The sequence below is a fragment of the Scomber scombrus genome, chromosome 13, assembly GCF_963691925.1.
Source record: "Scomber scombrus chromosome 13, fScoSco1.1, whole genome shotgun sequence".
In the NCBI taxonomy this organism is placed as follows: Eukaryota; Metazoa; Chordata; class Actinopteri; order Scombriformes; family Scombridae; genus Scomber; species Scomber scombrus.
In genome coordinates this window covers 8,284,407-8,300,094 of record NC_084982.1, presented here as the reverse complement: position 1 = coordinate 8,300,094, position 15,688 = coordinate 8,284,407, and the positions used below count along the sequence as shown (strand labels likewise).

Below are 15,688 nucleotides of genomic sequence, written 5' to 3'. Positions count from 1 at the left end.
ATCCACTTGTAGTGATCAATTTGACAAGGACAGATGTGATTACTATAAGCGGTTTCCACTCTATTTAGAAATAAACTGCTTGGAATAATTATTTGTCTGAAGTTCATTTAGCTCCTTAATATTACATCAAGTCCTTCTACTTCATTCAAACGTCCCAAATCTATGGATATATAAATATTGGTCATTTAAAAATGTAACAGCTGGACACAAGATGTCTCCTACTTCACTCTAAAGTTCATTTTCAGCGTTTGTGCACTGGAGGTTCAAGTTTTCACGTCACATTTATATAAATTGCATACTGTATCATGATTGGCTCCAAACTAGTCGTGATGTCACAAAACATGCAGATGAATGTGAAAACAACTCTCCAGCATCTCAAAAAACTAAATGTTGACCAGACTTTAAATTTTAAGTGCAATTGTCATCATAAACATATAAAATTATTTCATGTAAACTAAATTAACTTTTCGTTTTTATTACCAGGTTATTGCAAATTTCTTCTTTTAACGGCAAAATGAATGCACTAAATGAAGTTAACAAAGTGATCTCCAGTGTGTCCTACTACACCCATCGGCATAACCCTGAAGAGGAGGAATGGCTGACTGCAGAGCGCATGGCGGTAAGCTCAGCCGTCTACTTCTTTACTTTTCTACTTTATATCCAAGAGTTGTCTTTATGTAACATTGACTTGTCTTCATATTGTCTCAGGAGTGGATCCAACAGAACCACATCCTGTCCATTGTCCTGAGGGATAGTTTGCACCAGCCGCAGTACGTCGAGAAACTGGAGAAGATCCTTCGCTTCGTCATCAAAGAGAAAGCTCTTACAATGCAAGATCTGGACAACATCTGGGCTGCACAGGTGCACTGCAACGACAAATATTTTAGTAGTATTGTGTCGATGCCGTCATCTTCACACACAAGAAAAATTGGTTTAGTTATAGATTAATATCTTACCACTTTACATTTTAAATCTATACAATATCATCCAATCAAAGTACATGATAGAAATTCCGGTTCACTTTCCTGTAATGCTAACAAAGAGCATTACATTTTGTAAACATAAAGTTTGCTGCTGATAGGATCTTGTTAAGTAATTAATTACATCAAACCAACAGTTGGGTGTTTTGTGTGTTAACATCTGCAGGCTGGTAAGCACGAGGCTATTGTGAAGAATGTCCATGACCTTTTGGCCAAACTGGCGTGGGATTTCTCACCTGAGCAGCTTGATCACCTTTTTGACTGTTTCAAGGTGAGTCACAAATTATGAGGGATTTTGTATTCCATATACAGTTTCATTCAGCTCTGGTTTACTCACAGTACACTTGAAGTGTAACATCACAGCAACTTATCGTTGTGTCCGCTATACTAACCTCTGGACTTGGGTGCTCCACTTGTGCAGGCAAGCTGGACCAATGCCAGCAAGAAGCAGCGTGAAAAATTGCTGGAACTTATCCGGCGCCTGGCTGAGGATGATAAGGATGGGGTGATGGCCCATAAGGTCCTCAACTTGCTGTGGAACCTCGCACACAGCGATGATGTGCCTGTAGACATCATGGACCAGGCTCTTAGTGCTCACATCAAAATATTGGATTACAGTTGCTCACAGGTACATTTTGCGCAGTTGTTGGCATAATTGACGCGAATGGCATGAAAAATGACACATAGATGCCCTTTTTAACTCTACAAATATTGATAGTGTTTGCTCCTTTTCACCCACAGGACAGAGACACACAGAAGATCCAGTGGATAGATCGCTTCATAGAGGAACTACGAACCAATGACAAATGGGTGATCCCTGCTCTGAAGCAAATCAGAGAAATCTGTAGCCTCTTTGGAGAAGCTCCTCAAAACCTTAGGTAAGGTCATGACTGAAAGGGATTTTATTTTATAGGGCTGGGTAAAAAAAAAAAAAAGGTTTCCCATTTGAAATTGATCTTTGTTTAAATTTTCTGATATCAATTCATAAAATCTCAGATTGATTTTTTCAAAATATGTCTTTTCCCATGGATTTTAAATAATAATAATGCATTTTATTTAAAGGCACCTTTCAAAGCACTCAAGGACACCTTACAAGGCACATATAACACAACAACAGTACATCAAACAATATAAATCAGGTAACATTTAGTGCAAAGATAAAGAATAAAAATAAATACGAAATGAATCCAGATAACTGCCCTTTGGCTTAGTGGTGCCTTTGGTAGAGCAGCTCCCGCCATCCCAAGATCACATGGCTAGATCTCGTTGAACATGATGGGAGCTGCTCCACTGAAGGCACTACCAAGCCACCACAAAAGCTTTGTGATATGATCATAGCAAAGTGATGCTTAGTGAGTTTTTACATTACACTACGTATGTTTGTAGCCACCTTATTTACATGAACTGCCTGACGATTCGATTTAAAATTTAAAGTTGTTTTATACACTGCATTAAAGATAAAACGTATCTGATCACTCACTAATAATTGTCAGTCTGCAGAGTCACACTATATTGTCTTAAAGTACAAACTGCATTAATGTGGCTGCTTTGCAGCCAATTTGTAATGTGAACATGAATATTTTTAATAATGGACCAGATAGTGGGTTTCTTGTACAATTTACAGCATTAGTTCTCTTAGAATCTCTCACAATACCAATTTTACTTGATTATAAATGAAAACTCCCTAATTGAATTAATATCCAATTGGCAATCAAATTGAGACCTTGTGAATCCAAATCAAATCAATTTGGGAAATCTGAATCGATACCCAGCCCTATTTTTTTTTACAGGAAACATGCTGGAAAATGTTGGCAAGTATGAATTGTTTCCTTGGTATTTTTTTTAAAAAGTATGTTATTTTGAATGATGCCCATTGATTCCACACAACACATGAACACTTATAAGAGAAGCAACAAAACCTGAGATTTAATTTTGTCACATATTTGACATTCCAGGCATTTTTATCACATTTGCACAAGAGCTGAGGCCATCAACTCTTATAATTAGTGCCCACCACAGTAAATGGCCCAGCGGTTTAGCTTCATACCACTGCGAGATAACACCAGAATTTCCCTCTGCAACTCATCCCTGTGCACTAATTAACCACGAGTGCTCACTGGGCAACACAGCCAATGTTTTCAGATTTTTATTTTTTACTGATGTCTCACTAAACCTATTTTTTACTATCAACTTCTTTTTAAACTTTGTTTTGTATGTTCTGAAAACACATTGAGACCCCTTTTAAATCAAGCATTACAGTTGGTTTTTCAATTTTTCTTGAGTACAATGAAAATGTACACATTGCATCTGGATTTTATCTGGATACAAGATACTTAAAATAAGTGTAAATTGGGCCTTTGTTTGCTTTGTTATACTTAAAGTAAACTCTAACTGCTGTTGAAAGATGGAGCTGGGTTATGTTGATAGATTTAGGCCCTTAAACACCTCAAACCCTTGCATAAACTGAACTAGTCAGTCACATCCAACGTTTCAAAATACACACTTCTTTCTACAGCTAACTAGCTTGTTAGTTAACTGTACCAGATTAGATAGCTAACTAGCCAGTTAGCTTTTTAAACTGGTTGCTATTTTATTAAGTCAGTTTTCAGTGATATATTAAAGTTACTGTTTGTGTTTGCATGTTTTTTTAATGATAAGCATTTTCCAGAGCATGCATTTTGACTTTTTTTATAGTATTATTTACAGCTGTGCTCTTCCTACTATATGTCAAAATGTATTCTGTGAAAAAATCCTATTTGTAATACATGCTTATTAGAAGAGGTGTGCAGGTTTACCATACTTTAAAACTTTTTCTGTCATTGAATCAAACTGTATAGGCTATATGGAAGCTGTCAGGGAGCTGTAGTGATTAAAACATTTTTAACCAGGATCTGCAGCCCTAACAAAGATATTACTGCATTCATATAATGTTAACATGGTAAATTTGTGAAATTATTGTAAGATTGATTTGAACTTACATTGTTTGGCATTAATCGTCACTTACATTGAAGTAGTGTTTTATTTTCCTAGTCCCTATAGAAAATATGTAGTATACATGCCTGTTGTTTTTTCAGAAAGAAAATGCCAATTAACATACAAACGAACTTAGTGGGGTAAGTTGAGTGCTAATTCCAGGGTTCTACCTATTTCTGTGTTACGTCAAGTCTAACTTTCTCTTTGACATGTTTATAACATGTACTATAAAATGTAAATCTGTCATGAATCTGCTTTAAGCAATCCTTTCTTGGGTTTCATCTCAAATGACTCATTCTTCATTCAAGCTCCTGTCCAAAGTCCTGCACATATGTAGTTCAGTGTATCAAGAGAATAAAAATGGGGAAAATAATAGCGTGTAGGTCTATTTAGGGGGCTCCAACATTAAATTACGCTTTTGTTGCTCCTTCCTTCTGGATTGCAAAGGTTTATAACAGCAATTGTTTGCTCATCCATCACATTCTTTGTAGGAGCTCCTGACTTTAGGTTTAAAATGACACCTAAAGATTTCATAGGTGATGGATCAATAGGACTACATCTACATTAACAATCATATATAATATAATACAGTAGTCTCTAAGTAGTCATTGTGTATGATTATTATGTAGTAAGTTCTAATAATTACCACACCTAGTTTATTCTTCAATTGTCTAATTTTATGTAATTTGATTTCATTATCAATAAATATAATGACAAAAAGCTTGAAGCACAAGTGTTGATTATATAGTATGTGCATCTAGTTATGTATGTATGCAATGTTGTCATAACTATCATAATCACATTAAACTATTGTAGTTATATTTCCTATGGATCCCATTAAGACCAGCTATTGCACTGGTTACAGCTAATATTGATCCACTAAACATATTGAATGCAGTTTTAGGTGAGATAAAATAAAGGTGTGATTACTGAATCTAAGCCAAGTTCAAAACAGTGTGCAAGGCATGGTCATTATTCTGAGGAGCAGACACCTCTGGGTGCACTTCATCTAATGGGCTACATTTCTTGGGGTGCACATGGTGGGAGTTTCTGTGCAGTTTCATAGTACTGAACCAGAGCCACAGTCCACACACACAGAATAGTCCTTTTAATCTGGACAGTTACACAACTAAATGAAAGGTCCTTTGAGATGAAGCCCCATTCTTCCTGATGCCAGCTCTTTTCAGCTCAAATGATTCAATGCAAAATATCAGGGGTATTTCATGCCTTGAACCCACTTACTCAAATATATGCTTATGTCATTTTACGCATGTTGATTTTATTAATTTTTTTAATTGTAAAAAGTACTTGACACAAATTATGTTTTTTTTTTGTTTGTTTTTTTAATTTGTGCAGTTGAGTGTAATTTAGCTACTGCTAATCAATAAAATGAGTCATAATGTATCTGCAGCAACTTAATGAATGTGAGCCAACTCACAATTTTCACAACTTTCATTGGTAATTTGAAATGTTTTTAATATGTTGCAGATTGCCATGTGGCTCTTTCTAGTTTGGTGGCTATTAAAATTAAATTGTTGATTATTTGGTTCTGAAGTTTGACTTTCAAACCAAAACATTTTTTTTTTTAATGTGGAAGCAAGGCAGGAAATGGCCTTAATTGATATGGCGTCTTCTGCTGGTTATTCTATGACATACATACACACACATACACTCAAATACACCAAAAGCTGCTTTCTAAATGTCCCTGATAGAAACAAATGAGAAATCAGTCATACTGTTTTCTGTAATCAGACATTTTTACTGAAGGTAAGCAATGTGCCAGCTTCACTCTCACTCTGTTTTTTTTTCAGTCTTGCTTGCATCCTCACTTAATATCCGTTTTTGTCCCCCTTTCATCAACCGCTCCTCCTGCTGTTCTCTCTTCAGTCAAACCCAGAGAAGTCCTCATGTGTTTTACCGCCACGACCTGATCAACCAGTTGCAACATAACCATGCTCTGGTCACCTTGGTGGCTGAGAACCTCTCTGCCTACATGGAGACAATGAGGCAGTTCTCCAAAGGTACACTGTCAGGGCCAGAAATAGCCCTTTGTGTTAGTTGGACATTTCATTGCCATACTGTAAGTACAGCTGTTGAATCAGGAACATGCACTGTCTACGGTCTGATTGGTCCTATGTGTACTTTTACAGAAGAACAGGCTGAGTTTGACCCTCAGACGGTAAGGCCAGGAAGCCGCTACAGCCATGTCCAGGAAGTACAGGAACGACTCAACTTCCTGAGGTACAATATTACCTTAACTCTTTCAAACTGAAATACCATCAAGCAGTGGTCTTGTAGTTCTCTAAAATCTGAGAGTAGCTCTGAATAGAAAAAACTAAAATGGAGAAAATCTTTATTATCAAGCATATTCTGCCTTTTATACACGTCCTGTAATAAATAGCCGGTGTATTGCTACGAGATCCGTCCAATCACTATTCAGTATGTCTGTTATTTAAAAATAGCTCTCATTCATGTTAAAATATGTATAATGGCGGAATACAAGTGTTCAATTAGCATTTTGCATTTTTGTCAAAATGTGGGATATTATTTATCATAATGTAAGAAGAAAAAAGGTGCCACGTTGAGAGTGATGACTATAATATAGTTAAAATATGTCATACACTCACATACAGCCAGTAAGCACTACACAATACGTCCATAGTGTTGTCTGTTGGTTATGGTCGATCAGAACTATTTTGTATGAGATGTTGTCTGACCATGTGGGAAATCAAAAATATTTCAATCTTAGGTTTCTACCAGTGACCTACACTTTTTTTGTTGTTAATTGCCCATCTTGAGTATTTAAAGTTGGTCCAAACAACTTCACTTTAAGGCAATGTGAAAAGCCAAAAGTCATAAAGAGGGGGAGACGTGATATGGATATTTAAGATATGGGGATAACTGGGCACATTTTCAGATTTTTATACACTAACAATCTCTCCTGGAAGGCATTCATAGTGTTTCACATGAAAAGGAGAACTGAAGAGAAGTTCAAACCCTGGCTCCTTTTTCACTTCCACACACATGGTCAATCAGGACATGAAGTGAATGTGAATGTTGTATCACCTGTCAGACCTTACAGGAATGACTGTATAATCTTGTCTTTGTTTTTTGCCAGGTTCCTCCTAAAAGATGGCCAGCTGTGGCTGTGTGCCCCTCAGGCCAAGCAGATCTGGAAGTGTCTGGCGGAGAATGCAGTGTTTCTCTGTGACCGCGAGGCCTGCTTCAAATGGTAATCTTTGATTTGATATCTTCTTGCCTTTGGCTTGAATGATCTCCCTTACAACCAGAAAACATGTCTGTTCTGAATGTTGTGATACAGGTACTCCAAACTGATGGGTGATGAGCCTGACCTGGACCCAGATATCAACAAAGACTTCTTTGAGAACAATGTCCTGCAGTTGGACCCATCTCTGCTGACGGAGAATGGCATGAAGTGCTTTGAGAGGTTCTTCAAGGCTGTCAACTGCAGGGAGGGCAAATTGGTAGCAAAGCGCAGAGCCTACATGATGGATGACCTGGAACTAATAGGCCTGGATTACCTCTGGAGGGTGAGGGGATTTGTTTCAACAGGCGCACATAAACGCATGTTTCTGTTCATTTGGTATGGAGGCATGTTTCAGAAAGTGCTTTTCAACTAGTTTGGATTCTTTTTTTGCTATACACTTTTATGATATGGTTAAAAAAACACAATCTAATATATTAAACACTGGAAAAGACATCATCATATAGTCACCACAAGCACCACTTTAATATTTATAATTAACAGACTGAAAGCTTGTGGTTGAGTTAGTTTTAAATAACTGTTTTGTAGAAGGGAGAGCTGTACACTTCTTTGGCAAATATGTAGGTAATATGTGTAGGCTGTAGCTTTGACTGTATGACCAGTTACTGGTCTTCTTCCCAGTCATTTGGCTCTCGTCACACTCGCTCTCTCCACCACACTTATATCCTTAAGATAAGAATTGCTTTGTCAACAGCAGAAGAGTTGTTCAGTGGACATGTTTATGAGATCCTGTCTTACTTTGCAGCCATTTATGCAAACTGTATGGAGGATGAGACTGACTACCTTACTTGAACATTGTAAACCTACAATACTCATATGCAGTCCCCTCTAGTATCTTGTTTCATTCTGTCTGCTACTTTTGTTTACCACCATTATGCAAGAGGAAAATGTACAAACAACAGTACTCCTGTGAGCCCAGTTTATTGCCCCCTCTTGTGTCCTGAGTGGTAAATAATGAAGCTCCACCAAGTGCATCAGACCTCTACAGACATGTATGCCTTAAAAACAGACTCCCAGCTCTAAGTAGGATGGAAACCCCTGCATGGAAGAAAATAATCATTTTTCTATTTTCTCCTTCCCCCGTAGGTGGTAATTCAAGGAAGTGATGACATCGCCAGTCGAGCTATAGACCTGCTGAAAGAGATCTACACCAATCTTGGACCAAAACTGCAAGTCAATCAGGTACAGGAACAGTCCTGTCTCCAAGCATCAGTTTAATCTGCTTATGTCTACTTTTTCCTGTCTGTCCATATACACTTGTCAACAATGTACTGTTTAGGTCAATTCAAGTAATCTAAGACTGCACTCACAAAGTACTTTTCCTTTCCCTGTAGGTGGAAATTCATGAAGATTTCATCCAGTCATGTTTTGACCGTCTGAAGGCATCGTATGATACCCTGTGCGTGTTGGATGGAGACAAAGACAGCATCAACTGCGCCCGTCAGGAGGCTATCCGCATGGTGCGAGTTCTCACTGTGCTCAAGGAATACATCAATGAGTGTGACAGTGACTACCATGAGGAGAGGACTATACTGCCGATGTCAAGGTATAATGTCACAGTGCTTCATTTGGCAAGAATAGATTATAACATTTGATGTTAATTAGTTGAGACACAATAGCAAGGAATCCAAAAAGTCTTACACTGTGCTGCTTAGATCGCGTGTCTTAACTGGTTCACTTAAATATTTTCCTCCTCTTTCTCTTTCAGAGCTTTCCGGGGGAAACATATCACATTGATCGTACGTTTCCCCAACCAGGGTCGTCAGGTGGATGACCTTGATATCTGGTCACACACCAATGACACAATTGGCTCAGTTCGGCGTGGCATCCTGAACCGAATCAAAGCAAATGCTGCACATACCAAGATAGAGCTCTTTATTGGTGGGGAGGTTGTTGACCCAGCTGATGACAGGAAACTGATTGGACAGCTCAATCTGAAGGATAAAACGGTGAGAATGTTTGACTGGTTTTCTTTTGCATAAAAAAAAAAAAAGAACTTCACTGTGTCCACATCTGAATTTTCATCACAAGAGAAGTGATGATTAGTTTCACTCCATCAGTCAGATCAGCATTAACTCACTCATCTTTTTTTTTATTGTAGCTGATCACAGCCAAGCTGACCCAGGTGAGTGCCAACATGCCCTCAAGCCCAGACAGCTCCTCTGACTCATCCACCGGCTCTCCTGGTAACCATGGCAACCACTACAGCGATGGGCCAAACCCTGAAGTGGAGAGCTGTCTTCCTGGTGTGGTGAGTTTACGGCACAGAAACTATAAATGAGGCTATTTCACTGTCATTGCCTAGTACTTAAGTTGTGCTCGGCTAATAAAGCCTAAATGTTGTTTCGATTAAATCAGTAACTAACAATGTATGACTGTGATTATTCTACTTACACATTTTTTAACACATTTGGAGTGTAATTTGTGTAATTGTAAGCAATTTACCTTGTCCTTTTTTCAACATTTTTTATTATTATTACCTTTTTAGTCAATTAGTGACCCTTAAATTAAATAACAATACATTATGTCAAGTCTGATTTCCCATGTGAAATGTTGGCATCCCTCAGCCATAATATGGAGCACTGTGCTTTGTGGTCTAACTGCTGAACTTCAAACAGTAGTGTGTCATTGTGTGAGCAGTAGCATTATAACACCCTCTGCCCTATTTCACAGATAATGTCGCTGCATCTGCGCTACATCTCCTTCCTGTGGCAGGTGGCAGACCTGGGCTGCAATCTCAACATGCCCCTGCTCAGAGATGGAGCCCGAGTTCTCATGAAACTCATGCCTCCAGGTATACACAGACCTACGCTTCCAATATTATCCAGCCATTTTACTGGATGGAAATGTACACCAACACACATGTACAATGTTAACCCATTGTCATGTTTGTGTTGTCCGTGTCTCCTCAGATAACACTACAGTGGAGAACCTGCGAGCTGTGTGTCTGGATCATGCCAAGCTCGGTGAGAACAGCCTCAGTCCTTCGCTGGACTCGCGCTTCTTTGGCCCCTCGCCCTCACAAGTGCTCTACCTTATTGAGGTGGGTCTCAGTGTGTCTTTGCCTCACATATTGATTCTTTCTGTGCACTGTTTACCATGTTTGTTCTGGTAGTCTTACCAGCCTGTGATGTAGTGCTCTGCTGTTGGCTATTAAGGGTTTCCTGTTTTTAGCAGAGGTGGTGAGCCACGCTGGTACTGACACATCCGATCTCAAGATCAGTAAAGTTAAAAGATTACAGCCTAAACTGTGACCACACTCATTCAGGAGCTGCTATAATTGGGAGAGAGTATAAACAGTGCAACACTATTCATCAACATGGTTATAGCCATATTTTTCATGTAGTTGGACCACCTCTCATGTGTAGTCAAACACTGTTAAAGACCCTAATGTTGATTGGTGTGTGAACCGCAGTGCTAAAACTCTATAAGCACTTACAGTATGGCGTAAAGACATGTGGCCTGTCTCATGAAGTCAAACTAAAGTGAATAAAATTTGGAAACCATGTTCCACAATTGAGGGGGCTCCATTCACTTATCTTGCTGTGTGAGACAGGCCAGTGGTTTCTATCTCATGTCTGTTGATCAGTAAGATGGTTTACACTATTCTTGCCAATGTTCCAGGTTGTGTATGCATTGCTGATGCCAGCCAGTGCCACTCTGGGTGAGGACGCTAGCGACTTCCAGTACAACTTCCTGAAGAGCGGAGGGCTGCCCTTGGTGTTGAGCATGCTCACTAGGAACAACTTCCTGCCATCAGCAGACATGGAGACACGTCGTGGAGCTTACCTCAACGCGCTGAAGATTGCCAAACTCCTCCTTACTGCTGTAGGCTTTGGGCATGTTAAGGCTGTGGCTGAGGCCTGCCAGCCCAACGCTGAGGGAAATATACCTGTTTCACCGGTTAGCCCACATTCATAACTCACACAAAGGCATACTTTCAAAACTGGTTCCTCAGCTAACTGCCTTATTTTTACTGACATGTCTTCATCTTTCTCCACAACCCCACCACCTGTCTCACATTGTCTACAGATTAATCAGGCCACTCATGACCAGGCCCTGGTCCTCCAGAGTGCCCTGCAAAACATCCCCAACCCTGCCTCAGAATGCATGCTACGCAACGTAGCCATCCGCCTGGCTCAGCAGATTTCTGATGAGGTAACTGGGAAAATTTAAGGGAATACATTTTGCAGGGATATTAAAGATTAGGACACCCTGCACTAATAATGATAATGGATTTTAATAAATACTTTATAAAGGCACGTATTATCTGTAAATGTCTAAGTGGACATCTGGTAACAAAAGGAAATGCCTAAACCATACGTAGATGTTTGCATATAGAGATGAGAAGAGGACTTTGAACATTTGTTTAACATTTGTTAAATAAATGTAGCATTTAAGAAAATCTGTTTTATTGGTAGTTTCTGTAATAATGGCTTTTATGGAACAATGTTTTTTACCAGAATTTCTTCCAGGCATCTAAGTACATCCCTGACATTTGTGTGATCCGAGCGGTACAGAAAATAGTGTGGGCTTCAGGCTGTGGCACAGTGCAGCTCGTCTTCAGTTCTAATGAAGAAATCAGCAAAATATATGAAAAGGTAAATATTTAGTGATTGTTTGTGAATTGTTTTGTTTTAGTTGTTGAATGTTTACAATTGTAGAAAATATTACAATTGCAATGACTTGAATAGAAAGCCGGCGCACATTTTGGTGACCGCCATGCAGATTGTTGAGGGCAGGACAGCAAAATATTAGTCTCTAAAAGTGTTGAGCTTTTGACCAGAATCATCCGTTTGAAAAGTGAAAAGCCAAATATATTTCTGCATAATATTTTTTTATCTCTCTCTCTCTCTCTCTCTCTCTCTCTCATTAGACAAATGCAGCAAAAGAGCCAGATGGGGAAGATGAGCAGGTGTGTTGTGAGGCCCTTGAAGTGATGACATTGTGTTTCGCCCTCATGCCCACGGCTCTGGACACACTTAGTAAAGAGAAGGCTTGGCAGACCTTCATCATAGACTTGCTGCTACACTGCCACAGCAAGTAAGTACACAAGTAACTGTTTCAACCAGCTGAACTGTCTGATAATATCATGTTGCTGACGTTGAACCTGTCTTTAACAGATCTGTGCGTCAGATGGCCCAGGAACAATTTTTCCTGATGGCAACCAGGTGCTGTATGGGCCATCGTCCCCTCCTCTTCTTTATCACACTCCTCTTCACTGTGTTGGGGGTGAGTAGCTATATATATATTTATATATATATAGCCTATATATAAAGTCTCTTCTTATTTTACACTCCCAGTTTTTGCTGGATTGTAAAAATGTATCACCACAGTGCTATAAACAAAATCATGTGTAAAACTGCTACTAATTTACCTAAGTTTCTATTTCCATGTCAGAGTACAGCCAAGGAGCGAGCCAAACACGCCGGGGACTATTTCACTTTGCTCAGACATCTTCTGCACTATGCCTACAACAGCAACATCAACCTGCCAAACGCTGAGGTGCTGCTCAACAACGAGATTGACTGGCTGAAACGGATAAGGGTAAAACAGCTTTGTTAACCACAGTCTTTTTTATTATTTTAGACAGTATGTTTATATTATGTCCCCAGTTTGAGTTTATCCATTGTTTGACCCTCAAAGTTGAGTGTGGTCAAGAGTTGATGGTACATAATGTATTTGTTTTGTCTAGGATGAAGTAAAGAGGACAGGGGAGACTGGTGTGGAGGAGACCATCCTGGAGGGCCATCTTGGGGTCACTAAGGAGCTTCTCGCTTTCCAGACGCCAGAGAAGAAGTATTACATCGGCTGTGAGAAGGGAGGAGCTAACCTCATTAAGGTACAACAGGCAGATGACACCCAAAACAGTTGGGAAGATGTATTACTTCTGCTAATCCTCTTCTTATCATCTTACCTGTGCTATCTTTTTCTCTCTTGTCAGGAGCTGATTGATGACTTCATCTTTCCGGCATCTAATGTTTACCTGCAGTACATGAAGAGTGGGGAGTTCCCCACAGAGCAGGCCATCCCAGTGTGCAGCACCCCTGCTTCCATCAACGCTGGCTTTGAGCTCCTGGTGGCTCTGGCTGTCGGCTGTGTCCGCAACCTCAAACAAATAGTCGACACTCTAACTGACATGTACTACTTAGGTAAGGAGACAGTTTTACAGATGCACCCAACTTGTCAATTTGTAAGTTTCAGCATGCATGACAGTTCCTTCTCTCTCCCCTCAGGTTGTGAAACACTGACAGAGTGGGAGTACTTGCCTCCAGTGGGCCCAAGGCCCAACAAAGGCTTTGTAGGTCTGAAGAATGCTGGGGCCACCTGTTATATGAACTCAGTCATTCAGCAGCTGTACATGATCCCTCCGATCCGCAATGGCATCCTGGCCATCGAGGGCACAGGCACTGACGTGGATGATGACATGTCAGGGGATGAGAAGCAGGAGAATGAGGTACTGTGAGAGTTTGTGATTGCAATAAAGCTTTTGCCCCATGAAGATTTTCATCCTTTCTCAGCATTCAGTGACTGACAAAATGCCAACTCCAGGCTTGTAGGCCACGTAGGCTGATCTTGGAGCTGAGGGCATCCTAATTACAGAAAAAAATGTTCCAGGCAATAATTTATGCAAATAATCTGATCACCACAAACTAATAAACATTAGTTTGACATGTGGTTATTTAAGTTTTCTTTATGTTGTTTTCAACATTTTGCCTCCACAGAGTAACGTGGATCCGCGTGATGAGGTGTTCAGCTATCACCACCAGTTTGATGATAAGCCTTCCAGTAAGTCAGAGGACAGGAAAGAGTACAACATCGGGGTACTGCGTCACCTACAGGTCATCTTTGGCCACCTGGCTGCATCCAGACTGCAGTACTATGTCCCTCGGGGATTCTGGAAACAGTTCAGGTATGTGAGAGTCTCACTCATTTTTATTGTCTCTGTGCTTTGTCTGTTGAGCTGTCAATATCTAAATTGTCTTCCGTCTGCTTTGTAGGTTATGGGGTGAGCCAGTGAACTTGAGGGAGCAGCATGATGCTTTGGAGTTTTTCAACTCTTTGGTGGACAGTCTGGATGAAGCTCTGAAAGCCCTGGGCCACCCCGCCATGCTCAGCAAGGTGCTGGGAGGCTCCTTTGCTGACCAGAAGATCTGTCAGGGATGCCCCCATAGGTGAGCACAGTCCCTTTTCTTGTGCGTTGCTCCTGGAAATATTTTATGTTTCAGAAAGACTGCCTTGGGTCCTCTTACCAAAACAAAGTTTATATTTTCAGATATGAATGTGAGGAATCGTTCACAACACTCAATGTAGACATCAGAAACCACCAGAATCTGTTGGACTCCATGGAGCAATATGTTAAAGGGGATCTGCTGGAGGGAGCCAACGCCTATCACTGTGAGAAGTGTAATAAGAAGGTGAGAATGAGCACACGCCTGGTCGTCAGCTACTGTTACAATGTGATGCTCATTAAACAAAATAGACAGGACAGGCTAAACGGCTGTTCCATGGTTTATTAAAAAGTATCTCCCTCTTTTCTTTTTCTCATTAACTTCTTGAAGATTTATTTAAAGGGTCATAAAGTTAATCTGTGGTGATTTTCTCTCGTTGTTAGGTGGACACAGTGAAGCGCCTGCTGATTAAGAAGCTACCGCCTGTCCTGGCCATCCAGCTGAAGCGATTTGACTACGACTGGGAGAGGGAGTGTGCCATCAAGTTCAATGACTACTTTGAGTTCCCTAGGGAGCTGGACATGGAGCCGTACACGGTAGCAGGAGTGGCCAAGCTAGAAGGGGACGACGTCAACCCGGAGAACCAGGTGATCCAACAGAACGAGCCCTCGGAACCCACGCCTCCAGGCAGCTCCAAGTACCGTCTGGTGGGGGTGCTGGTCCACTCCGGCCAAGCCAGCGGCGGACACTACTACTCCTACATAATCCAAAGGAACGGGGGCGATGGCGAGAAAAACCGCTGGTATAAGTTTGATGATGGCGACGTGACTGAGTGCAAGATGGACGATGAGGAGGAGATGAAGAACCAGTGCTTCGGTGGGGAATACATGGGCGAAGTGTTCGATCATATGATGAAACGCATGTCGTACCGGAGGCAGAAGCGCTGGTGGAACGCCTACATCCTGTTCTATGAGCGTATGGACTCACTAGACAAGGACAGCGAGCTTGTCAAATACATCACAGAGTTGACCATCTCCTCCACCAAGCCGCATCAGGTCAAGATGCCTGGTGTCATCGAGTGCAGCGTCCGCAAGCAGAACGTCCAATTCATGCACAACCGAATGCAATACAGCCTGGAATATTTCCAGTTCATTAAGAAACTTCTGACCTGTAACAGTGTCTATTTAAACCCTCCTCCAGGTATGCATCAGGCTGTGTGACACTAAATGTTTATCTTATCATATTATATAGATGGAAAATACTGTGTCTTGGTAGTT

At 40.6% G+C, this 15,688-nt stretch overlaps 1 protein-coding gene across 5 annotated transcripts in view; it reads left to right on the top strand.

The window, feature by feature from the left end:
- The window catches only part of usp9 (ubiquitin specific peptidase 9), a 41,329-nt gene that overhangs the window by 16,873 nt on the left and 8,768 nt on the right, over window positions 1–15,688 (top strand). For 2 of the 5 annotated variants that reach the window (XM_062431190.1, XM_062431188.1), the window contains exons 9-37: window positions 484–619; window positions 709–861; window positions 1,147–1,251; window positions 1,402–1,608; window positions 1,722–1,858; window positions 4,055–4,093; window positions 5,841–5,974; window positions 6,104–6,194; window positions 7,072–7,185; window positions 7,276–7,504; window positions 8,326–8,421; window positions 8,574–8,785; window positions 8,948–9,188; window positions 9,341–9,490; window positions 9,913–10,033; window positions 10,152–10,282; window positions 10,864–11,142; window positions 11,272–11,397; window positions 11,715–11,840; window positions 12,116–12,282; window positions 12,363–12,471; window positions 12,640–12,786; window positions 12,935–13,081; window positions 13,184–13,391; window positions 13,476–13,696; window positions 13,965–14,152; window positions 14,241–14,414; window positions 14,516–14,657; window positions 14,855–15,611. In XM_062431190.1, coding sequence (XP_062287174.1) covers window positions 484–619; window positions 709–861; window positions 1,147–1,251; window positions 1,402–1,608; window positions 1,722–1,858; window positions 4,055–4,093; window positions 5,841–5,974; window positions 6,104–6,194; window positions 7,072–7,185; window positions 7,276–7,504; window positions 8,326–8,421; window positions 8,574–8,785; window positions 8,948–9,188; window positions 9,341–9,490; window positions 9,913–10,033; window positions 10,152–10,282; window positions 10,864–11,142; window positions 11,272–11,397; window positions 11,715–11,840; window positions 12,116–12,282; window positions 12,363–12,471; window positions 12,640–12,786; window positions 12,935–13,081; window positions 13,184–13,391; window positions 13,476–13,696; window positions 13,965–14,152; window positions 14,241–14,414; window positions 14,516–14,657; window positions 14,855–15,611 — 5,087 coding nt within the window. Of the gene's footprint in view, window positions 1–483; window positions 620–708; window positions 862–1,146; window positions 1,252–1,401; window positions 1,609–1,721; window positions 1,859–4,054; window positions 4,094–5,840; window positions 5,975–6,103; window positions 6,195–7,071; window positions 7,186–7,275; window positions 7,505–8,325; window positions 8,422–8,573; window positions 8,786–8,947; window positions 9,189–9,340; window positions 9,491–9,912; window positions 10,034–10,151; window positions 10,283–10,863; window positions 11,143–11,271; window positions 11,398–11,702; window positions 11,841–12,115; window positions 12,283–12,362; window positions 12,472–12,639; window positions 12,787–12,934; window positions 13,082–13,183; window positions 13,392–13,475; window positions 13,697–13,964; window positions 14,153–14,240; window positions 14,415–14,515; window positions 14,658–14,854; window positions 15,612–15,688 lie in introns of all 5 variants that reach the window. The other 3 variants (XM_062431187.1, XM_062431191.1, XM_062431189.1) reach the window with 3 other exon arrangements.